Raw genomic sequence first — 25,476 nt, 5'->3', positions numbered from 1 at the left:
CAGGTTTTCCCTTTACCAAGTCAAAGCAACTGTGAAAAGGGAAAATGAGTGTGATATCCTGCAACCTCGCCAGTAGGCAATGCAATTGATATTGCCTTTCCATTGAACACAAACTAGAAGCAGACAAGTCTTGACTCCAGAAAAATTTTAGCTGCAGTTGTATGTCAAGTTTCAGGCTCAGACATTGCCAGTGTACCCCAAAGGACCTCATACTTTTGCCACACTCCTATGCAATAATATCCCTCCCAAAACATTTTCTAATTTGAGGTTTATTTTACCTAGTGTGATTACTAAGGTAGCAGTGCTCCGTGGCTTGTAGATTTAACTATGTAACCAAATTCTTTCTTCTTTAGTGGTTAACTCTGGTCTGGATATGTGGTTGAATTTTTATTTATATTATCTGTGAAGTTGACAGGGTATTTGGCCCAAACTTCAAATTCGTCGCACATACATTAATACATATGGCATCTTTAGTTCTTTTTAAATCTTGCCTGAACAACATGACAAATCAAAAAAGAGCAAGAGAATTATTTATGTAAATTTCCATCATAAGGCCTGTGCTTTTACATGACTGAGTTTTATTTCTTCCATGTGCTAGAGATGCACTGCAGGCCACACAGAAGTGAAGAAAACCCTGAATCAGGTTTTACTTCCCTGTCATGGCTCCATTAGTATTAACACAACAAAAAAGTTTACAAATGCTATGGAGAGCTCTTGCCCAGCAGCACTGTTTTCACCTGTTTTTCTCACTGTGATTTCGAATCTTGCTCTATAACTACCGTAGCACTGTAGCACTGAGTTGTGCATCTTAAATGACGTTGTGAGCTCTCTGGTGGTGGGAACTGAACCTAAATCACAACTGCTGAGAAAAAGTGTACTGGGATCCTGGCTGATTAGCATATTGTACTGTACTGTACTTTGTGATTTGACTTTGGGCTGTGCTAGTGGAGGCAGATCCAAGGGTCTGGCCAAAGTGATGGTCAGAGGAGCTCCTCATGTGGCCAATGGTGGCTGTCCTCCCCATGCTGCTACTCAGGCCCCCACCTCCTTCCAGACTACTCAGCATGATGCCACCACCACTTATTCCAGCTTTCACTGCCAACAAAGCCACTGCTGAATGTGCCACTGCCTCCAACTATCCCGGCTGGGCCACTAATTCCAGTTACACCAGAGCCAGAGACAACCCTCTCTGTCACAATCATGTTGTGGGCATTTGATAAGTCAGGGTGCATACCCAAAGTGCCCACCATGCCAGAAGTGGGTCGGATTACTCTTTCTGTCACTACCACATTTGAAGACTCTCTAGGGTCAGGGATGGTCAAAGTGGTGGGTAGACTTGAACTTGGTGCTATTACCCTTTCTGTCACTATAATGTTGGAGCCATCTCTCAAGTCAGGCATCTCTAACATTCCATGGAAATCAGCACCAGAGATCGGGCCGACCACCCTCTCTGTCACCACCACGTTTGAGGCATGTCGGTTATCATGAATGTGGACAGAGGGCTTCAGAGTGCCAGAGGTGGCATAAGACTCTGTCACAGTGACATTACCATAGCCCAGAGGATCAGGAATAGGCATAGGATGCTGTACACCAGGTCCCGAGGGGTAGGTGCTTTCAGAAATGACTGTGGTAGTGCCGTAATGTGGGGAGGTGGGTGGAGGCACGCTAGTAAGGGGCTCTGTTTCTTGTGGAGGGTAAATGGGTCCAGTGCTCTCAGGTGGCCATGAGGGATCAGAGTCTGGATATGGTTCAACATTTTTTCCCAGGGTGATATCTGCCAACTTCTTAAATTTAGGCCCCAGAGTATCCAAGAAGTTGTCATCCAAGTCTTCTCCAAAGAAGCTACAGCAACCCACAGAGCCAGCGGGGGAACCTACACCTTCAATATCATATATGAGCAAACAGTCATTGGATGGCCGTCCTTCATCTTCATCTGCGTAAGCATATGCTTTCTAAGTTGGTGGAGGAAAGAGAAAAGGAAATCATAAATACATAATTAACAGTAATGGAAGTCCTTATCATTAATTTTTTTACAGGACATCATTAAAGGAAAAATAAAAAACAAAATTCTAACATCTACTAGAGGTGCTCTATAAAACATATAACAGCATGAAAGAATTTGCTTAGAAATTATTTTAACTGTCATTCTAAAATATATTATGATTTTAAAGATTTATTTAGATGGATTTTATAAGAGTGTACACTGAACAAAAAACACAAAATATCACATGAATTATTTTGTAACCAAGTTAGAAGGAGATACTTAAAAATGCTGAATTGGAAGTATACCCCACTGTGTACTTTTTTTGGTTTAATTAGAAATGTTGTTGGAGCTAATTTGAGTTCATTCAGAATTGTGCTTTCCTTCCTTCAGATTGAGTGATTATGTTGAATTTGTGAAATTTATTTCAATGTTGCTCTTTCCAAAAAATGACAGAAAAAATTTAACTGTGGGTCTGTGCCACATTGGGAGTCAAAATTGTAGGTGATCAAAGAAAGTTATTAAAAATAGACTCCTTCAATTCAAAGTGCAAGCCCACAGACATGTGTATTTATAGTCCATCTTTAGTGTTCATGCTAATGGACTGCAAACTTTCAGGTTAAGTATCAGAAATGCATTTATTAGAAAAACAACTCATTGAGCCATTTCATTCACAAATAGTTTTTGAGCTCTCACCATTTGCAATAAATTCCATTAGGATCTTAGCAATGAGGTAATGAACACAACTAGATAAAGTCCTTTCCTGGCAGGGCTCACATCTGAGTAGGATGAGGCAGACAACACAGAAACATGTTTGTCAGGAGGTGTTGAGAGCAGGGTACAGGGACAGAAAGTGATGGGGGCTGCTCTTTCAGGTAGAATGGCCAGGGATGGCATCTCCAGAAGTGATGTTGGATCAGAATTTGAATCACAGGTGAGTAAAGCAGATAGAATGATCTGGGCAGAAGGACCTGTAAGTGTAGAAGCTGGGAGGCAGAATTGTACTTTTCATGAAAATATATTAATTTGTTGGGACCTGAATAGGTAACATTCCTATGGATTTCAGCAACAGACCTCTTATTATTATCCACTGGGATTCGAAAGGCTTTTATTAGTATATTATTTCAAAATACCAGCCACCATCTAAATGCTTAGGAGAGTTCATGAAGGCATTTTAGGCCAGGATATAGAAGGACATATGTGTATCAGAGAGAGTAAATTCCTTAAAGCTTAAGTACCACATGGCATGTCACCATGGGCAGTTCTGTCTCTGCCTGAGGATGGCAAAATTAATTCTTACTGGTTTTTAGAATTTTCTGGAATTATACTATGTCTCTTGAACCCACTCTTACGGAATTTTTATTGTGTGCCTGGAACTGGGCTAGATACTAGCAACATAATGTGGAGAACATGCACTTCATGCACCAAAAAGTGTGGTAGTGATATAAACTAACAGATTTAGAAATGGTGTATTTCTAAAATGTATAGACAAAGTACAGATGATCCCTGACATACGATGATTCAATTTAACAATTTTTTATTTTATGATGGTGTAAAAGTGATGTGCATTCAGTAGATTACGGCTAGGCTAATGTAGGATATTTGGTAGGTTAGGTGTATTAAATGCATTTTCAATTTAAATTTTTTCAACTAATGATTGGCTTAAGGGCACAGACTCTATTGTAAGTTGAGGAGAATGTGTATTACAGAAATACTGATAAGGAAACACCAACCCTATTTTCAATGAAGCAGTTAACAATAAAACTTCAGAGGCAGTGATATTTGAATGAGGTTTGGAGGTGGGTAGGGGTTTATGAGAGTGATGACCAGATGAAAGCATTCCAGTACAGGCACGGTGTGGAAGACAACAGACTGGTGTAAAGAAAGCAAAGGCACTTGGCAAGTGCATTTAGTAGTAATTGGGGATGAGAGGGCAGAGCCAATTTGTGGATAAACTTATTTGCTAAGTAGGACTTCATGCCATACAGAAACAATTGGCTGTTTTTAAGTGGAAGGTAACAAGCCTCAATCAGAGTTTTAGCTGTACTATTTAGCAGCACTATGCATCTCCAGGCATAACAACTCAAGGCTGGAAGCCCAGCTAGGAAATGCCTGCCAAAGCCCCTTAGGGAAATAATGGGAGCCTGGGGCACAGCAGTGGGTCTGGGATGGGCAGGAAGGCATGGGGGTTGGAGCCCTTACCTGACAGAAGTAACTTTCCATGAAGCTCATATTCAGACCTCCTTCTCTACATTCCCTCATAGAATTTCTTCTTAATATTCCAGAATATTCTTGACATGCCTCACGTGCTCGTGGTGTTTTAACTGCATCGGTTAGTTCAAATCTTCTCATTCTTTCTTCTTCTCCCATATCTTGCATTTCTCTTCCACAATACTCATTTGTGTAAATACCTGAAAGTGTAAATCAAATTAAAGTTACTTTGTGTAGGGTATTAGAGACTGAACATCAGTACCTTACTTTAATGGATGGTTTCATCATTTAAGTATATATTTGTGAGCAAAGAAAAAACGGAAGGTGAAATTTAAATAGAGGAATAATAAATATGATGTTGAGTTCAAAATAATATTATCAATTAGTTTGTTAATTATTGTTTCTAATTACTTTTTGGTAACTATATGTTGACTAGAAGAGAGGGGCTACATAGAGATTAGAAAAACCCATGCTTTTGAAATTATTTTATTTATTTAGTTATTTATTTTTATTTATTTTTAAAAAGATTTTATTTATTTATTTTTAGAGAGGGAAGGGAGGGGGAAAGAGAGAGAGAGAGAGAGAAACATCAATGTGCGGTTGCTGGGGGCCGTGGCCTGCAACCCAGGCATGTGCCCTGACTGGGAATCGAACCTGCGATGCTTTGGTTCGCAGCCTGAGCTCAATCCACTGAGCTACACCAGCCAGGGCTTTATTTTATTTATTTTTAATGAAAGTCTTTTTAAATTACAGTTTATATTCAATATTATTTTGTATTTGTTTCATGTGTACAACATATTGATAAGACAATCATATACTTTACAGTGTTTCCCTGATATTTACAGTATCCAACTTGCACCACATATAGTTATTATGAGATTTTGACTGTAAGTTAGCAAAAATTGGGGGAAAATATCCTAAATTCTATAAGTTAAATGGTATGAGAATACTCCATGTACTAGAAACACAAAGCCTCTGGCAAACACCTTGAATGATGGCTTTCGAAGCAGCCATGGCCACAGCCAGGGGAAAGGTTTCCATGGGATCTCTTATCTGCACTTGCATGTGAGGGACAAGTAGGAGTCTGTTACAGTATTCAAGGTACATGAGATAAAACAATGGCCTGGACTATTGGACAGCCACGGAAAGGGAAGTCTTGACGTGGGAAAGGTGTCCCATGCTTTAATATTTTAAAGATCTTGATTTTAGGGTCAGCGTGCTCTCTATACTGCTATTACTTTGGTGCCTCTCGTTGTGCTTTCTTCAAGATTTGGGTAACGATTTGAGACTTAATGAGAGAATAAAGGTATAAATATATGCTGGTGGATTGACGTCTTGAGAACTGATTGGATCTCAATAAATAGGAAAATATAAGAGGATGAGTTTCTGCTTCTGAATTGGGGGGTAATGGTACCCCCACCCTCAAAAATGGATATATCAGGAAGAGAAATAGTTTTAAAGAATAGCTTGTCCAGTCCTTTGAATAAAGTCCAGTTCTAGAAGTCACAAACATGTCTGTACCTCTTGAATTTTAAAGAGTTCAAAGTATAAGAGTCATGAATACAAGTTTGAAGAAGATAGAAAAATAAGAGAATCAATAACATTTACTTACCTGGAAACAAGGAAAGATGGTACAACTCTTTTCAAATGTATGAGTTCTTAAAAATTAATTTTTTAAAAATAAGAGTGGTAGTTATTTACTTTCCATGAAAATCTAATTGTCCCCTGGTGTTGGCCTGTCAATTGGTCTAGACCCCTGTTGTGAAGTAGACTACACTGATAGTTTTACCCATGTGCAAGGAGAGACTCTACCACATGCCCACAACGTCAGATGAGAGCTTTGAAAGATTTTGATGGTGTTTTATCCACTTACTTTCATTTTGATAAGAGGGACGAAGCTCTTTAGGTTAACATTTATGGTGATGCTGAGAATGGATGTAGTATTTAATTCTGTCATGACAGTAGCTGAAGTCAGAGTGACTTTGAACCATTCATGAACTGTGGAGGTAGATGCCAGACTCAATAAATGAGCATAGATCTATTTTAATTGGGTTGCACTTTAGTTCTAATTAGCATTTTTGGGAGATTTTATTCTCAATAAATAAGCACAGATTTATTTTAATTGGGTTGAATTTTAACTCTAACTAGTATTTCTGAGGTAAATAAGGGTTGCTCTATTGAACAAAAACAAAACAAACAAAAATCCCAAACCAATATCGACTCATGATTACAATTTAGTTATTCTTTCCTATTTATAGACATCTTAATCAGGTTATCTCCTAAATATTCTCCGATGATTGAGAGTGATTTTAAAAATTTAACATATAAGAATAATACTGTAGTTTTCCTCATCATTTAATTAGCAAATCAGTTATTTAAAAAGGAATAATTGAAACACTTTTAAAGACACATGAAATAATTGGGAAAGAGTGAGGTATGCAAAGAGAGAACAAAATTCATTCTGCATCACTTGAGTTGTTAAAATAAAAAAAAAATAACATTGTACCTGAAGTGTCAATACATTCAATCACATTTGCATTATCCGATGGTATTTGTAGTATAGGGAGTGTGGTCAAATCCTAAAAGGCAAGAAACAGTATTTTGCAATTTGTAATGACTTTTCCATCTCTAGTTATACCTTGGGTTAGTTGTCAATTAACTAAGATTTCCTGAATGAATACTACTTAGAAACCTTTGAAACTCATTTAAAACAGGAACCTCATTCAGAAAGCCTCCCCTGATTACTTCCACCTAATTTTGATGCACCTCTGACCCCTCTCCATTTTCCCCATTGGCTATCCCAGAACAGAGAACAGCATAGGATGGGGGTGACCACGCACGTCTGGTTTCATGAGCACAAGGCTGAGTTTAGGTGATGACCATAGTCTGTTTCTTACAGATCTGCACTCACCATCAGCTGGGGCTGTGGTCCTTCTACTGCCCATGAATGAATGGCTCCATCTGAACATTCAGGAACAGGCTCAAATCCGGCTCCCCCACAAGAAGTACCTCCACAATCACAGCATATCAGCAAAAATGGGACCACTGGTGGTGAGAGGATGGGAATATTGAAATTGGCTGTGGGGCCATATTAAAACAGAACAACTTGCTTTTTGTGATTAAATTTGAATTCCTAATATATTATGTGTATATATATGATAACCCATTTGGTCCTGAAATTATTATCAACGTGTCAGAAAATAAACTGAGTAAGGTGAGATGTCAATATCAAGGTGAGCTTTAGTATACTAGATTACAATCAATTTTCATTTGTTATATCGGATGCAGACTGTAAATAGTGTGATACTATTGAAACAGATGGGTCTTCCCCTTGTCATCACTCAGGAAAATAGTAAAGAGAGAAAAAGAAAGCTGGGAAGGCCAGTCCAGAGGTTTGATTTTTCACATTTCCTCTTTCTTGTCTTTATATTTTTTCCTTTCACACATGCCTGACTTTTTATTTCAACAGGAACCCCTTCTTTATGCTTTCAGCCATTATCCTCTCTGAGGCTATTATTTGCCCCTAGCCAGATATCTTTTCTTGAACTTACTTGTGCAGAGACAAAGGACATTACACTGCTTAGCTATGTCTCTTTCTATTAACCAACTGGATTTGTCTTATCTACATAAGTTTCTATCCCAGGGCGTTTTACATAATATGATCTTAAATAATGCTTTGGAATGAATAGGTGTATGAATAGAATGTGTAAAAATTTTTAAAAGATTTTATTTACTTATTTTTAGAGAGGGAAAGGAGGGAGAAAGAGAGAGAGAGAGAGAAACATCAATGTGCGGTTGCTGGGGGCCGTGGCCTGCAACCCAGGCATGTGTCCTGACTGGGAATTGAACCTGTGACGCTTTGGTTCGCAGCCCGCGCTCAATCCACTGAGCTATGCAAGCCAGGTAGAATGTGTAATTTTTTTTTTTTTTAATTTTTAGAGATGGAAGGAAGGGGGGGAGAGAGAGAGAGAAACATAAGTGTGCGGTTGCTGGGGGTTATGGCCTTCAACCCAGGCATGTACCCTGGCTGGGAATCGAACCTGGGACACTTTGGTTCCTAGCCCGCGCTCAATCGACTGAGCTATGCCAGCCAGGAGAATGTGTAAATTTTTTAAAAAGTGCATAAGGAGTAAAAGGAAAAGAAGAAAGCAACGTAGGCAGGGAGGAACACAGTAAGGAGAGTAATAAGATGGAGGGAAATGCTGGGCAAGCCTGGGTTCCTGAGAAGAAGAGAAAGTGTCTGCACCCTTCTTGTTCCCTGCCTGTCATTACCCTCCACACCCAGAGGACACTGTGCAGTGCCCCAAATGTACTCATAGGGAAAAGCCTTCAGTGAGATTGTAATGCCCAGACAAGAGGGCAGCTCTGATTAAAAGTGATGGTAGAAAGGTGACTACAGTCAACTCTGGGCTGCCTACACACTGACAGCTGAGCTCCTGGCTGCTGGGCCCCTCCAGGCTCCCTGCTCACAGGGCCACTGATGGTGGGAGCGGAGGTGGCCCTGAGACTCCCAGCAGGGGCTGCACATTCATCTGCTGGGGTACAGACATTTGTGTTTTAAAATGGAAAAGCATCTCTCAAATCATCGTTCATTGCAGACAGTAAGATGAAAGCGCCACTCACACCATCACATGATTATCCTTCTGAAACAGAAGTAGCCTCAGCAGCTCTTTCTAGGCGGGAACCTGGGCTGGGCCTGGTGAAGGGAGTGAAGAACTCACACAGCTCCCTGCCACTCTGAGTTTCCCACCCCTGAATTCTGACTCCTTTAGTGGGTTCTGATTCAGGTTTAATGACTTCACGCTGTTGACTCTCCTAAGCCAAAGGGAAACTGTTGTTCTCTCCACTCCCCTCTCCCAAAATATTCTTATATACCAAACAGTTTTTAATGTTTTCTTAACCTGGGATTTCTATGGTGTGTCTCTGGATACAAACACAGGGCACTGTGCCAGCACTACTTCCACTTGTCATTCTTTTGTATATTTTTGCTGTTTTAAATGTTCAAGGCTACTTTTGAGTCCTAAACACAGAATATGTTTAAAATGTACACATAGAATGATTTATCTATGGTGTTTAGGAAATATATTTGTTATATGCAAATTATTGTTAATATATTTAACTCAGTGGAGTTAAGCCTGAAGGAGTGATTATTAATGGTCATTCTTTCAGTGTAATAAATAATACACACATTTTATTTCTAAAAGAGAGAGAGAGCGAGGAGAAGAAAGAAGGAAAAATAGGAGAAAAATAATTCCTGGTGTTTTGCTTTCTTGAAAATATGTCAAGCTTAGAGATAGCTTTGAATCTAGAGGTGTTTGAATATAAAGCCCATAATACAATTTTAAAATATTTTATAACCATACTAACTAAAGGTAGTCAGTCACCAATATAAAAAGCAAACTCAAAGTTAAAGTTATACAGGTTTTGCAGTAGAAGCAGTCAGTACCTGGGTCAATTGTTTAAAATGTTGTTTAATAATTAATATATCCAAACAGGGGAAATTAGAGGATTGTGTCTTCTCATATATATTTTATATTGCATTCTGCAAATTTGCTAGCATTTTTGTTGCCTTGGTTTATTTTGACAAGAATGTTTTTTCAACCTTTTTTCTCCTTTAATAGAACTTTTCATGGTCATTTCAATTTCTTATGAATGAATAAGAATGAAGTCTTATTACTTCACATATAAATTTCTTGTTTTTTGAAATTCATTTTCAATTGTGGAAAAAGATCCTCCACTTTAAGTTGGGCTATCAGCATGTCCAAAGCCTTTGTGGTTCAGATGAATTTGCTTTTGATCATAAATTTCAAAAGAGTGAAAGTTATTTAAAATTGGAGAAAATCCTGTCTACTAATAAATTCAGTGTAAAACATCTATTGTACAGCTGTTTATATATTAAAAAATGAAGGTAGAAAAAATATTTTATATGCAGAGTGTTGTGATTTGATATTTTATGTGCATATGTTTTGATTAATGCCTGAGGTATCCTGTCACTGAGATTTTATGATTCTATATTTGAAAAATGGCAATATTTAGTTTAATAGTAATGTGCAGGTATCAACTTACTTACTTCAGAGCTCCCCTTCTCATTCCTCAGAGACAGTAAGATCTAGCTCATCTCTACTCTAATATCTATCATCATTCTAGGCAACGTTGAAGACCATTTAGAGAATACAGTGCATACTATACCCTCATGGCTAGAATCTTGACTAGGTCTCTTCTAGTGATCGTAAATGTTTCTGTGGATCAGCAAGTTACATAATCTGTGAAAGACTCAGACAATTACATTTAGAAGCTGAAGTTTAACACTATGTCTATCTGGATCTCTTTCATTAAGTCTTAGCATAGCATGAAATCCCTTCAGGGTCTGGCGCCTGCCTATCTTTCTAGTCTCAACTGTCACCACGCAGTCCTGCACATCCTCTGGTTCTTCCTATTGGAGTCTTTTATGTTGGTAACCAGCCCTTCATTCTTTAGGGGGTTTGTACATAGATTATTTTCTCTCCTTGTTATGTGTTCCCCATTTCTTCTTCATTAGGCTTGTTCTGTTAATACCCAAATGAGAATTTATTTTCTCTATGTAGGCTTTCCTGACTCCTAATCGATTGCTTCTCATTGAGTACTTCACTCACATAGGAATTTGAACTGCATCTTATGAGACTTCCCACTACACTGAGATTTAATGAAAAACTTTTTATCCTTCACTGTCAAGAAGTTGGACTATTTTATCTTACAAATCCAGCACTAAATATAGAAATATCTTGATAATTGAAAAAATAAGAATTTATAAAATATATTTTATCAAAACATCAGAAAACTTCTCACAATTCCTTTTGAGGGGGCACATATAAAATGGACTGTTAAAGTACTTACATCCTAGGACCAAGAATCCCATGATGAGTAGTCCAATGCCAGCAGGACCAAAATGCACATTATCTGCAATAAGGGGCACACCTATTCCAACCCCTGTTTCTCCTTGCTCACTTACTCCTCCACCACCACCTTCACCACTGCCAACACTGTGATCATTTTCAAGTTCAGAAGTAGTAGGTGTAACTTCATATCCAGGGCCACTTGTTGTAGTAGGTCCAGACTGTTCCCATTCGGAACCTTCAAGGTTAATAGTAATTGTACCAGTACAAGTTCTTTGAAGAGCATCTGAAACAAGGTTCAAAAATGAAATATTTTATACATTGAGTGTAGTAATTGTTGGGCAATACAAAACTATTTTCTTTTTGTATCAATACTTACTTCAATGTCTTTAGTTCCATCCATCAATAACTTCCTAAATCATCCCTTATTCATGATTCATTTTTAAATCAAACCATTATGACTATAAGTGCTTCTGAAAAACTGTCTCATGTACTGGAAAGCATAAACAGTAAATGCCACAGAAAGTAAGTGTTTGCTAGTGGTGTGTTATAAGCCACGGTGGAGGTATTTCTAGACTATGGTTTTGCATATTTCCTAAATTAAAGCTAGATTGTCTTGTTGTTTTACTCTCTTTTTTCTTCAACTATGTTTGTTCTTTTCCTTTTATGAGCTGACAAAATGAACAGATTTTGAACAGGCTGGTATAACATTTCTACAAATATTTCCTAGTGATAAAGCAGCATATCCCCAAACTCTCAACCAATAACTTATAGGAGAGGAAACTGACAATATTGGAGGTGCAGACAAATTTTCATTTCAATTAGAAGGTGAAACACTTTTGATTCAAAATGAGATATTCAAAACTTGCTCTTTTCTTGTTCTTCAAAGTTATAGTAAGTCACTGTGTTCCTTGATTAAACATAGGAGTAGGTACATTTGTTATTTGTTTCAACTGAATTGCTCTACACTTGCTGTTTATTTAAACCAACCAACCATCTAACCAACCAGTATTTCAAAACAGTAGACTGATTTTGAGCACTTGTGGTATAAAGGGCAGTACATCAAAATACATCTACAATTGGATCAGCAGGCACATGGGCTGAAGCAGAGCTGAAGTAATGACTGCAAAAGGATGCAAGGGAACTCTTTGTGGTGATGAATATGCTCTAGATCTTTTTGTAGCAATGTATAGTATATGTGCATGCATACATCTGCCAGTACTCATCGGGCTCTACATTTAAAAAGAGTATTTGTTGAATATGAATTATACCTCAATACAGTTGAATAAGAAATACATTTGAGTCTATATTTATGTCTTTATGTTGTAACAAAACTGGTCCATTAAAAGCTATCAAAATAAGAGTTCTGGTCAAGATGGAGGCATGGGTAGACATGCTTTGCCTCCTTGTGCAACCACAAGAAGAATCACAACTAACCTCAAAACAAAAAACATCTATAACTGCCAGAAAACTGAACTGTATGTATGTCTGACAACCAAGGATTTAAAGAAGCCATATTCATGCAGACATCTAGGTAGGGTGGGTGGAGATGGGGAGCCAGGACAGAGAGCAATCGTGTGTTGTGGAGAGGTGGCAGTGGTGGTGGCAAAATGGGTGGCCCATATTCTTGTGTGGTGGATAAAAGTTGGGAGTGTTACTTTGGGAGCAAATGATCCCAGCTTCAGGCCACATCACACAGCCCAGGGTTCCAGTGCCAGGAACATAAAGCCTCATAAATTATGACTGTAAAAACCAGTGGGGGTTGGAGAAATGGAAGAAACTGCTGGTTACTCAGGAGAGGCTATTTAAAGGGCCCTCATAGACCTAGAACATACACAAATGCACCCATTCTGGGAATCACCACCAGGGCATCAGCTAGAAGGGTGCTAGTCACATATGGGAAGTGGGGGAAGTGACTGGAAATGGGGTGAGTGCTAGTCTAGCCTCCAGAAGCCAGGCAGCAACACTGTCACCTCTCCAACCCTTCCCCACCCCACAGTACCACAAAAGGGTGAAGTCAGTTGGCCTGCCCAGTGAATACCTAAGGCTCCACCCCATACAACTTAACAGGTGTGCTAAGACAGAGAGTCAGAGAAGCTCTACCTAATACACAGAAAGAAACAAAGGAGGCTGCAAATTGAGAAGACAAAGAAATATGGCCCAAATGAAAGAACAGAACAAAACCCCAGAAAAAGAAATAAATTAAAAGGAGATAGCCAACCTATCAGATGCAGAGTTCAAAACACTGGAGATCGGGATGCTCAGAGAAATCACTGAATACAGCAAAAACATAAGGGAAGAAATGAAGGCTACCCTAAGTGAAGTAAAGAAAAATCCACAGGTAACACCCAATGAAGGGAAGGAAGCTGATGTTCAGATCAACAATTTGTAATATAATGAAGAATTAAATATTCAACCAGAACAGAGGGAAGAAACAAGAATTCAAAAAAATGAGGAGAGTATAAGAAGACTCGGGGACATTTCCAAAAGTGCCAGGATCTCCAAAAGGAGAAGAGGAAGAACCAGAAATGGAAAATTATTTGAAAAATAATTTGAAAAAAACGTCCCCAATTTGGTGAAAGAAATAGACATACATGTCCAGAAGGCATAGAGAGTCCCAAACAACTTAGACCCAAAGAGGACCACACCAAGACAAATCATAATTAAAATGCCAAAGGTTAAAGACAAGGAGACAATCTTAGAAGCAGCAAGAAGAAAGGAGAGAGTTACCTACAAAGGAGTTCCCATAAGACTATCAGCTCATATCTCCAAAGAAAGCTTGCAGGCTAGAAGGGACTGGAAAGAAGCATTCAAAGTGATAAAAAGCAAGGACCTACAACTAAGATTATTCTATCCAGCAAAGCTTCCATTTAGAATGGAAGGGCAGATAAAGTGCTTCCCAGACAAGGTAAATAAAGAAGTTCATCATCACTAAGCTGTTATTACATGAAATATTACAGGGATTTATTTTTAAAAAAAGAAGATTAAATCTATGAACATTAAAATGCCAACAAATTCACATCAACAAATGAATCAGAAAAAAAAAAAGCCCTGGCTGGTGTGGCTCAGTGGATTGAGCATGTGCCTGCAAACCAAAGGGTCACTGGGTTGATTCCCAGCCAGGGCATGTGCCTCAGTTGTAGGCCAGGTCTCCAGTGAGGGCCACAGGAAAGGCAACCACACATTAATGTTTCTCTCCCTTTCTTTCTCCTTCCCTTCCCTTCTAAAAATAAATAAATACAAATCTTAAATTAAAAAACACGTTTAAAAAAGTAGGCAACAACCAGAACAGGAACAGTATTACAGATATGGAGATCATTTGTAGGGATATCAGCTGGGAGAAGGAAGGGTTAGAATGGGGGAAAAGGCACAGAGATTAGGAAGCATAGTTAGTAGATGCAAAATAAAAAGGGAGATGTTAAGAATAATATAGCCAAAGAACTTACATGCATGACCAATGGACATGAACTAAGGGGTGTGGACTGCTGGAGTGAAGGGGAGTACCAGGTGGAGGGGGGAAAAGGGGAAAAATTGGGACAACTGTAATAGCATAATCAATAAAATATACTTCAAGAAGTTTTCAAAATAATCATATATTCATTTTATAACAATTTAACAAAAAATAGTATATGTGAGAGGAGATGAAACACATTATTGTGATCATTTACCTTTGATTTACAAAGTCAGTTTTATTTCACATCTATATAAATGAATGGAAGCTACTTGTATTTGAATTTTGTATGCAGCTACTCTGATTATTTTCTCCAAAATTACATTAAAAAGATTTATTCATCATATTTGCACTATTTATTTTCTGTGGGATTTGAAGTTGAAAATTCCTGAGTAGCAATCAGTCACTACAGAAAAAACACATTATTGAAAGTTCCAGGTGTGACCGTTTTCTCCATCTATCTGAAGGCAGCATTTATCATGTAGGGAAGTTTCTTCTTCAACAGGTGCTAGTAGGCCAGACTTCTGTGGTCCTAGTAATTCTTGCTGCAGTGTAGGGATGATGTTGATGGAACATTAGGCTTTTCTCCAACCCATTTGCAATTATTTACATGTGGTTATTATTAATGAAGCATTAAAAAAATTCCTAGGTAACCTTTTTCCTTTTAGTATCTATTCCCCCAACTTTACTGAGATACTATACTTGACATGTAACATCTTGTAATTGAAGGTGTACAATGTGCTGACTTGATACACTTATGTATTACAATATGATTATTACCACAACAGCACTAGCTAACATTTCCATCATATCACAAGGTTACCATTTCTTTTTTTGTGGTGAGAAAATTTAAGATCTACTCTTTCAAGTGTATGTCTATAGTACAGAATTGTTATCTATAATCACAATGCTGTGCATTAGATTCCCAGGCCTAATTATTTAGTAAATGGAATAATTCTTCAGTAACTGGAAGTTTGTAGTTTTTGACTAACATCTCCCAATTTTTCCCACTCACTAGCCCCTTTTTCTGCTCACTTACATGCTTTTGAACCATATAGATTGCTTTAAATATTTTGAACACAATCTTTTAAATATTATGCAACCCATATTTATGAAACAGTTTGTTGCAGAAGTTATTACAGCATATCTTTTTAAGAAATAAAACATGATTTATTATTCAAATTATATACACACTGCACTACTGTCTAGGAACTCAGGTCATGCAAAGCTAATTTCGTCCAGCTGCAAGGGCAGAGAAGTAGAAATATTTATGTGCCTGCTATGGCATTTCACATGTGCATAGCATATACGCTCAACTACTGTTTGAAATATTAAAATCACTCTTATTATGAATTATTACTAGTAACACTATTGGAATATTCTTTACATTATAAGTAGTTGGATACTCTATATTATTTGCAAAGTATAGAGTTATATAAAGAAGCAAAACAAAACAAAGACAAAACAAACTGATAGTTGTACTACCCAAGAACAACCTCTGTTGATATTCTCTTGCATTACCCTTTGGCCTTAATTACAATGCCTAAAATTTACAAATTATTTAACTTACATTGATATATCATATGGCGTGTTACACTTTACATTTTTTACTTTCTATTGTAAGAATTCTTTCATAGTTAAAAAAATTGTTTCATTAAAATAATTTCTGATGTCTATATAATTTCATATAAAGTGGACAATGGTTTATCTACCAGTTACCTATTATTGATGTTGTTCTCAAGATGTAATTATTAAAGATAATGCTATAACTAATATTTGTGTGTATTTAGTCTTTTATATTTAGAGATTTTCCTAAGATTATTGAAATTTGGTAAAACAAAGGAATGATTTTGTTTGACATGGTTGTTTTTATCTCTATCGTATTAATACACATGTGAGTTCAGTGGTTGGCCTTTGTCCATGGTGTAACCCTAGAGCCTGGCACAATGGCTGACGTTTGGTTGGGATTCAATATATAGTTTGGGAGTTAATGAATAAAGATATCCCTGGAAGTACATCACAGAGACAAGCATAAATCCAGTCCATGACAGCAAATCCCATGCCTTTCATCTCAGCTCTGCTGATTCTAATGCTATTGTTTTGTTGTTATTTTTATCCCCAGAAGGTTATAATTTTTGATGAGAAAAGGCATTCTTCTTGCCAGGAGCCTAACAATTTTTTTAAGCTAAGTTCCAATTTTCCCTTCGTATATCTAATTAATATTGATGTTGGATATAAGAAAAGGGGTAGCTAGCAATTACTGAAGCCAATTTCAGCACTGAATCAAAATAAGGTTTATCAATAGATGGAGTCACATTTCTATTTGTAATATTGGCTTTGAAACTACATTTATTTTGACTGCAGAAAAAACATTATATTTGGTAAAAATGTTGAATGACTTTATAAAGTGTTATTTTATTATTATTGTTTTCTCATCTGTAAAGCATGTGGAAATTGTCTACCATTATTAGGATGATTGGAAGAGGAAAAAGAGAGGGAGAAAGAAGGGAGGAACAACTGAAGTAGCAAGTACTGCTTACTAGAGTTACCCTGAGGAACGTCCCTCTTTCAGTGACCAGCCTAATTTAATTTGATTGGGTTTTAAGAGTAATACAAGCGTGTTGCTTCTGAATTGCTTACACAAAGTTTTACATCAACTTTTTAAAGATTATATAAAGTTCAGTTAGTCTGGCTTCTGGCCTAACTATTTGAAAATAATTTAATACATTCAATTATTTACATGAATAAGAAATAACATTTATTGAATATCTAAGTGATTCACATGTAGTAACTCCTTAATTCCATATTGAAGAGTGATGAGAAAGTAACTTCTCTAAAATCATGTATCTGGTAAGTGATGGCACAAAGATGCCAATCTAGTCTCACTGCAGAGCTCATGGTCTTATCCACTAAATTGTACTGCTTTTCATATCATTAAAGATTTGATTCTATACTACCCAATATAATAAGTTTTGTTGGAAAAAACATTAAATTACCTCAAAGTACAATGATTTGAGGTAATGATTATAATGATTAAAATTTGAGTTCAGTGTATGTATATAAGTTCATGAAGAAGGAAAAAAAACAAATTAATCTCTTACCATCTATAGACAGAACTGTTCCTTCATATTTTCCATTAAGCATATTATATTGATCCCAGGTAACTTTATTTCTCAAAGTAATTATGCCCGTCTTTGAGTCAACAGCAAGCAGCTCAGCGGGATTATTTCCCATTACATATCTGTATTTGAAAGATAACAGTACAAATTAATGTCAGCTCTCTAACAGGAGAGAGAGAGAGGAGAGAGAGAGAGAAAGAGATGTTGTTTATAAAATGTTTGGTTATAAAATGTTTCCAATCAGTGCGTCAGTAGTTACGATCCCTGCATGTACTTTTCAGTTGTTAGAGACAATGTGTTTTTTTTTTTTTCAGGCAGTTCCAAGTGTTTGAGGACACTCAGAAACAGACCAAGATGTAAACTTAAGAGTTTCTGAGCAGCCATTTCTAGTGGAATGTCTCTTATGCCCACTTGTATGTCAGAATTTTCCTTTGATACTTGCAATCTCATTTCATTTGATTTTGGTACCATCAGAACTAGCCTGGAAGACCCGGATCCTAGGACTTCCCCAGCTCATTAATAATTCCTAAGTGTTCTCTTAACAAAGAAATTACTTCATCATTACCTTGGCCTCCCTATTTCCACTCCCCCTCTCCATACACACAATGACTTCATGGGACTTCTTTTGAATTCCAAACTACAAGGAATGTCCTTTCCTTGTGCTTCTGTCCTATTCTCTATTCTCTTTTCTCTCTTCCTCATCTTCCACTTCCATGTCTTTCCCCCTCATTTACATTTGTTAAAGAAATACTGGTTAGTAACTCTCTGTCTCAGGTGTTGTGCCAAACTCAGGGAATAGGGCTGTAAGAGGACCCAGGGGTGGGGCTTGGTGGTGATCTGCCCTCAGTGAACTCACAGGGTGTGAGGACCTTACCAGCAGTGGGGGCACCTTGTGCTGAGAGCGCTAACAGAGGTGCTCGCAGGTGTGGGAAGCGCACAGAGAAAGACCTTGCAAAACTCATTAGTGAGGCCTTTCCCCCACTGTGATTCTTGATCACAAGCACTTGTGTAAAACATGTGTGCACGTAGTCACACAGATTTGTATGATCAAGTAGAAATATTTTGATTTACAAAATTAAAAAAATTATATCAAATGACTTTTCCTTAACCTACCTCATTTTTCATACCAAAGTTACCAAAGGCCAATACCAACTAAGTGCTGATTAAAGCAAAGAGAGTAACTAGATCTAATGGATTTCAATTTGGGCAAATAGGCGATGGGAACATCAGTCCATGCAATCTTCCAGGGTAAATAACCTTGATATGTGGTAGTCAGCTAATTGGTCAATAAAATGTATAAACACAGGAGCGTCAAACTCTAAAGATATAATATCTCCACAATTTATAGCTTCACACTTTACATCTTGCACTTTGCACCAATTTTTATATGTTCTTAAACATTCTAAATTAAGTGATAATTCAGTGGCTAGTGCTTTTTATTATTAGATGATGGTTTCTAAATAATGAAAAATATTTTAATTCATACTTAACATTTCTTAAAAGAACATATGTATTTAATTCAGTATGTGATGAAAATTAGTCGAAAATGTTAGTCTTACCTAACAGTTGTTGATGGTCCACCAGTGTCCAGATCAGTAGCTACAAAGTCTCCCACTTTATAATTTTGTCCCATGTTACTAGTTACTACATATGTCTTTGAACCTGGATGGAACACTGGGCCTTCAATTACATTGAACACAGTCACCGAGATTGCAGTCGCTGTGAGCTTATATTGGGACATAATGGAATGATGAAATTCAGCTTTATTTCTAACACCCATACTAAGTTGAAGATTCTTCACAGCTTCATAATCTAAGGGCTGGAAAATACAGAGTGAAATAGTTTTACTATAAGAAGGAAAAAATTCTATAAGGGAAAGAAAGCCTTTGATAATAAGCAAAGAAAACTTTGGGCTTCTTTTTAAGTTAAATATAGATACATAGAAACATACAATGTATTCTTTCTTTATCTTTAATTCAGTACAAACACATAAAATATACATAGTAAGAAAAAATCCAGTTGTCTTAGATCCTTTGTTGCAAAAATTGACAATCTATGACATGAGTCCTAATTGTCCACCAAATTAAAAAGTTAATATAGATGGTCAATCCTTGCATTTTGTAGTGCAAAGACAGTTTATGTCAGCTTGTATCACTTCATATCATTCAGAAAGTAGTTCTATATACACAAATTATGGAAGGACACATTGTAGTTTCCATCATTTGACTGCTTTATCCATGAAGAACAATTTAGAGGAATTTTAGTTCTATAAGTGTGACTTCTTGCTATAAGTCTGGTGTTAGAATGTAGCACATATATATATATATCATATATATATGAAGAAATGCTTATATTTTCAAGATATTCTGGAAAAATTATTTCATCTTATGAAATAATCAAGTAGTCATTTTTATTATAAAAGGTGATTTCAATATCAGCTTCTCATAAAATGCTCTGACTATACATTATGCCAAATATATTTTTCTAAATTTTCAGAAGAGAGTAACTTAGATGACCATTTATTCACAAACTGAACTCTTCACTTAGTGAAAATATTTAGTCTTTGCTCTAATATTGGCTATATTGCTGTTCCAAGAATGGCTATAAAATTATGTATACATGTACATTACACAGAAACAAATATATATTATATATAGTATTTAGTCATTAAAAAGAAAATATATGATATCATGTCTGGGAGAAAATTCAAAATCATTCCCATTTTACACATAGAGGTACTGAGAAGAGATTAACTTTCTAAAGTGTTATAGTAGTTTCATATAAAACAGTTTGGGACTCAGTTTTCCCAGCATGGAATCCCAGGTAGTGTAGTGGAAAGAATGTACTCAATAGCCAGAGAGATGTAGGTTTAAGGGTCAGCCCTATCACTCACTAGTGATGAGAACTCGAGCAGGTTGCCTGCTCTTGCTGAACCTCAATGCGTTTATCTGTGATGTGGGCATATCATCTATCACAGGGATGCTGTGAGGAACAGCCTAAAGCCTCTGCTCATGGCCTCACTAAATGGAAGCTATAGACATGGTGACACTTTATGAAGACATGAAACAAGTGATCACATACTGCTAGGAGGACCGAATTCCTTAGCAGTCTGTTTCTGAGGACTATTCTGAAGGAAGGAAATAGTGGAAAAGGAATTACATTTTACTATGAAGATCCACAGTGCATGCACCACATACAGTCCAAGTACAGCTTTCACGAATTTTCACACAGACTGGGTAGGTCTTGCAGCACACGGTGAAGCTTTCACTACCAGCTCCCTAGGAGTCCGACATTGCCCCTCATCTCTCAGAGGAAATTCTACTGCAGGGGGATGTGGTGCATCACTAGTGTGAGAGGGACACAGGAGAGCTCTAGGGACTTGGACCAAATCTCTAGTGCATTTATGTCATAGGAAACTTTGGTCAGCAGCCACAATGAGATGGGAATGTGATTCTGCAGTTACAGCTATTGAATATTAATTTCATAAAGAGACACTGGAGGAATTAAGAACTCTTAATTTATGTGATGAACATCCTTAGAGTGTAATAATTGTCACATAATGTTGACATGGACAATTATTTTTAAAGGCTATGTTAAATCTGATTTAAAAATATTTTTCTGAGGACTCCCAGCCAAGATGGAGGCATAGGTAGACACACTTTGCTCCATCACACAACTAAAAGAAAGATAAGAAACTATTTAAAAACAAAAAACAAGAACTGCTAGAAAATCAAACTGTATGGAAGTTCAACAACCAAGGAGTTAAAGAAACATTCATACAGAGTGGTAGGAGGCAGAAATGGGAAGCTAGTATGGTGAGAACACGGGGCAAGGTGGCTGGCAGACCAGGATTCCCACATTCGAGTGCAGATAAGCCAGGAGGAAAACTGGAGAGTGAGACAGATCGAGCAACTCAAGTTTCCAATGTTAGAAACCAAAGCCTCAAAACATCTGGCTGTAAAAATCTGTGGGGATTGCAGCAGCTGGAGAAACTCTCAGTCTCACAGGAGAGTCCATTATAGGGGCCCACAAGATCCTAAAATGAACAAGCCCACCCACCCAGGAATCAGCACCTGAAAGTACACAATCTACTTGTGGGAAGTGAGGGAAGTGACTGAAGGGAGGGAGAGAGCAAAGCAAGTGGCATTGTTTCCTCTCTGTCCCCTCCTCCATGCACAGCACCACAATGCAGAGAAGTGGTTTGCCCAGCTCTAATAATTACCCAAGGATCCACCCCTTGCAAGGTATCTGTTGCTCCAAAACAAAGAAATATGGCCCAAATGAAAGAACAGATAAAAACTCCAGAAAATAACTCAGTGACAAGAAGATAGACAACATATCAAATGCAGAGTTCAAAACACTGGTAATCAGGATGCTCACAAAAATGATTGAATATGGTGGCAAAATAGAGGCAAAAGTAAAGGGTATGTGAGGTGAAATAAAGAATAATATACAGGGAACAAACAGTGAAGGGAAGGAAACCAGGACTTACATCAAAGATTTGGAAGAGAAGGAAGAAAGAAATATTCAACTGGAACAGAATGAAGAAACAAGAATTCAAAAAAATTAGAAGAGGATTAGGAACTTCCGGGACAACGTTAGATGTTCCAATGTCTGAATGATAGGGGTTCCAGAAGGAGAAGAGGAAGAGCAAGAAATTGAAAACATAAGGAAGGAAAACTTCCCCAATCTGGCAAAGAAAATAGATTTCCAGGAGGTCCCAGAAGCTCAAAGTCCCAAAGAAATTGGACCCAAGGAGGAAGACACCAAGGCATATCATAATTATATTACCCAAGGCTAAAGATAAGGAGAGAATCTTAAAAGCAGCAAGAGAAAAGGAGACAGTTACCTACAAAGGTATTTCCACAAAACCATCAGCTGATTTCTCCAAAGAAACCTTGCAAGCAAGAAGGGGCTGGAAAGAAATATCCAAAGTGATGAAAAGCAAGGACCTATACAACATAGATCATTCAGCAAAGCTATCATTTAGAATGGGAGGGCAGATAAAGTGCTCCCCAGATAAGGTCATGTTAAAGGAGTTCATCATCACCAAGCCCTTATTACATGAAATACTGCAGGGACTTATCTAAGAAAAAAAAGAATATCAAAAATTCAAACAGTAAAATGACAACAAACTCACAACTATAAACAACTGAACCAAAAAAAAATCAAAACCAAAACAAAAATGAACTAAGTAAACAACTAGAATAGGAATAGAATCACAGAAATGGAGATCACATGGAGGATTATCAGTGGGTAGGGGGAGGAGGGAGAATGGGGGGAAAGGTATGGGGAATAAGAAGCATAAATAGTAGGTATAAAATAGACACAGGGAGGTTAAGAATAGTATGGGAAGTGGAGAAGCCAAAGAACTTATATGTACAACCCATGGACCAGGGCAAAGGGCATCAAGGGGAAGTGAAATAATGGGACAACTGTAATAGCATAATCAATAAAATATACTTAAAAATACTTTCCTAAATATTCTAAAACAACACCTTCATGATTGATCATACTTTGTTGTAAGCACTAAATAAGTTTCATGTTTGAAAATTCTTTCAATTGATATGACTTGTGATGGAGTACTGTATTGATAGAAGTGGACATAAATAGAGGACTAATAGGGGGCATCAACTGTGGGAGTGGAAGGGATGGGGCAGGGTAGAGCAATGGGGAAAAAGGCAGGCAACTGTAACTGAACAATAATTTAAAAAAAGAAATGCCAAAATAAAAAGAAGTGTTTCGAGTTAAAAATTCAATACTGGTTTTCATGATTATATAAACAGAAAAATTTCTATGTAATAGCTCTATTTCATATACTATTCTAAAACAGGAATTTTTATTCTTTCACACACTCAAGTTTGTAAATCTTAAAATTTAATTTTAAGATTAACATTTGCAATAAGACAAGGAGAACAAAATATTTAGATAATGATACCATACCTTAATAACCTTTAAAATTCCCACATTTGTTAGTTCATTCATTTCTATGTCAAACCAATTTCCCTCATTTCCAGAGATAAAGAAAATTACTGCCATCCAGTTAGCTGAGTACTGCTCATCCAAATCAATGACTCTAATGTGGAGCAATTCTGAATACAGAGCATTTTCTTCAATACTTATAGAATACTGAAACAAGAAGAAAAAAACTTAATATGAACTATGTGAATCAGAGAACTATGCTAGACTTGTATTAAATGTTTATCATTAATCATTATTTAGAAAAAAGATCTGCATTTATAGTCAGACTTTTCATTGTTCAAATGTGTTCTCCCTTGGCCTTATATAAACATCCTGGACAAAGTACAGGTCTACATCTGGGTTGTGTGTGACTAAGGATGAATATACATCTGCAAATAAGATTGTTCCAACAAATGTTAAAGTGTGGTGAGTGAAAAATTATTAATTTCAAAGACAAATACTTACTGAAGGCAATTCCATGTATGGGATGTTGTCGTTGACATCGAGGATTTTAATGCTGCATTCACACTCTGCTGACATGCCATCTGCCCCACCATCTCGGTCCGAGCCTCTTACAGAGAGAGAATATTGGCCATATTGCTGAAACACAAACCACAGAGCAGTTGACACAGACAGTCCTTATTCTGTCTCATGCAGAGTTCTTTTAAACTGTTGGCTCAACAGTTACATAAATCTATGGTGGTGATGAGGGTAACACAGATTATTGACAATTCACAAACCTCACATGAATCAACTTGAAAGTTGCCACGTCTAGTTCCCCAAATATTTATCCAGCCTCATTTTATAAAAGCAACATTTCTTAAAGACCTCATTCCTTATTCTATGCTCAGAATTTGAAAATGTTTATAAAGGGTAAAGTGGGTCAAAAGTATCAGGAGAAGAGAGATTGAGTTTTATCAAGATTTTGGGCTTAAGAATTCCATACCTTTGATAACCAGCCCCCGAGTGTGGAGGAATAAAGAGATAACAAATGGTTTGCTTTTCTTGGATGGTGGGGGAGGCAGGTTCTGGCAGTGAAATTACTGATGATCTGTCTTGATTCTGCTCAATGGTACTTAAATTATTAGAAGCTGCACAAGTTTTGACTCCTTTTCTAGACACATTTGTAACTGCATTCTCATTCAAAATTGTCATATAACTGTAGAAGATTCATAGTTAGAGACATTTTGAAGTGTCTCCCTGGACCCCAGGTTAAGAATATCGGCTATGGTGGTGCACAGTGACCTCAAAGTTCCTTCACTGTTTAGAGCACTTCGCTGCTAAAATTCTTTCGACATTGAAGGACTTTCATTGGGTTAGGAAAGTTTGAGAAACACCTAAAGAGTCCATTTCTTCTGACTGTAATTTCAAACAATTATAAACAGAGATATAGGTAACCGAGAAACTGATGGCATTTGGATAATTAAAGAGTGTAAAAATTTATGCTAGACTTCTAGGTCATTAACAAGAGATTGTCATTTTTAAATAACTATAATGATTTAAACAACATATATTGAGTATTAATTAGAAAATAAAACTCCTTATTTATATCCCTATAGTATATACAGGTCAGCTGTATTATAATATTGAAAAATAATGAAAGTTGATATTTTTACTTTAAGTGATAGGACAACATGGCATAATAGAAACCACGTAATGCTGATTCTAATTTGAAAACAATCACTATTTTTTTTTCTTATTTGTAAATGAAACATTGATCTGGATGTTGCTTAATTTCTATTCATTATTCTGTTCCTGTGATTCATTTCCCAGAGTAATCAATAGGCTGTCAGTAGGTGTGACATAAGAAGAGAAAAAAAATTCTGTTGTCAAATGAGCTTACAATACCCTGTGGTGTTAAAGGAACATAAACCAGTTTCT

General features: G+C 37.0%; 1 protein-coding gene across 1 annotated transcript in view; it reads right to left on the bottom strand.

Moving 5' to 3' along the window:
* Positions 1–714: 714 nt before the first annotated feature.
* LOC123826172 (desmoglein-1-like) overlaps positions 715–25,476 on the bottom strand; it is a 39,611-nt gene continuing 14,849 nt past the window's right edge. The window contains 10 exon segments of the mRNA XM_045850125.1: positions 715–1,093; positions 1,095–1,952; positions 4,184–4,392; positions 6,699–6,771; positions 7,104–7,237; positions 11,066–11,350; positions 17,617–17,756; positions 19,194–19,453; positions 23,578–23,763; positions 24,061–24,195. Of these exon segments, the coding sequence (XP_045706081.1) occupies positions 854–1,093; positions 1,095–1,952; positions 4,184–4,392; positions 6,699–6,771; positions 7,104–7,237; positions 11,066–11,350; positions 17,617–17,756; positions 19,194–19,453; positions 23,578–23,763; positions 24,061–24,195 (2,520 nt within the window). The 3' untranslated portion in view covers positions 715–853.

Source organism: Phyllostomus hastatus, unplaced genomic scaffold, assembly GCF_019186645.2.
Source record: "Phyllostomus hastatus isolate PE091 unplaced genomic scaffold, TTU_PhHast_1.1 phas_contig_80, whole genome shotgun sequence".
NCBI lineage: Eukaryota > Metazoa > Chordata > Mammalia > Chiroptera > Phyllostomidae > Phyllostomus > Phyllostomus hastatus.
This window is presented reverse-complemented; position numbering and strand designations above follow the sequence as displayed.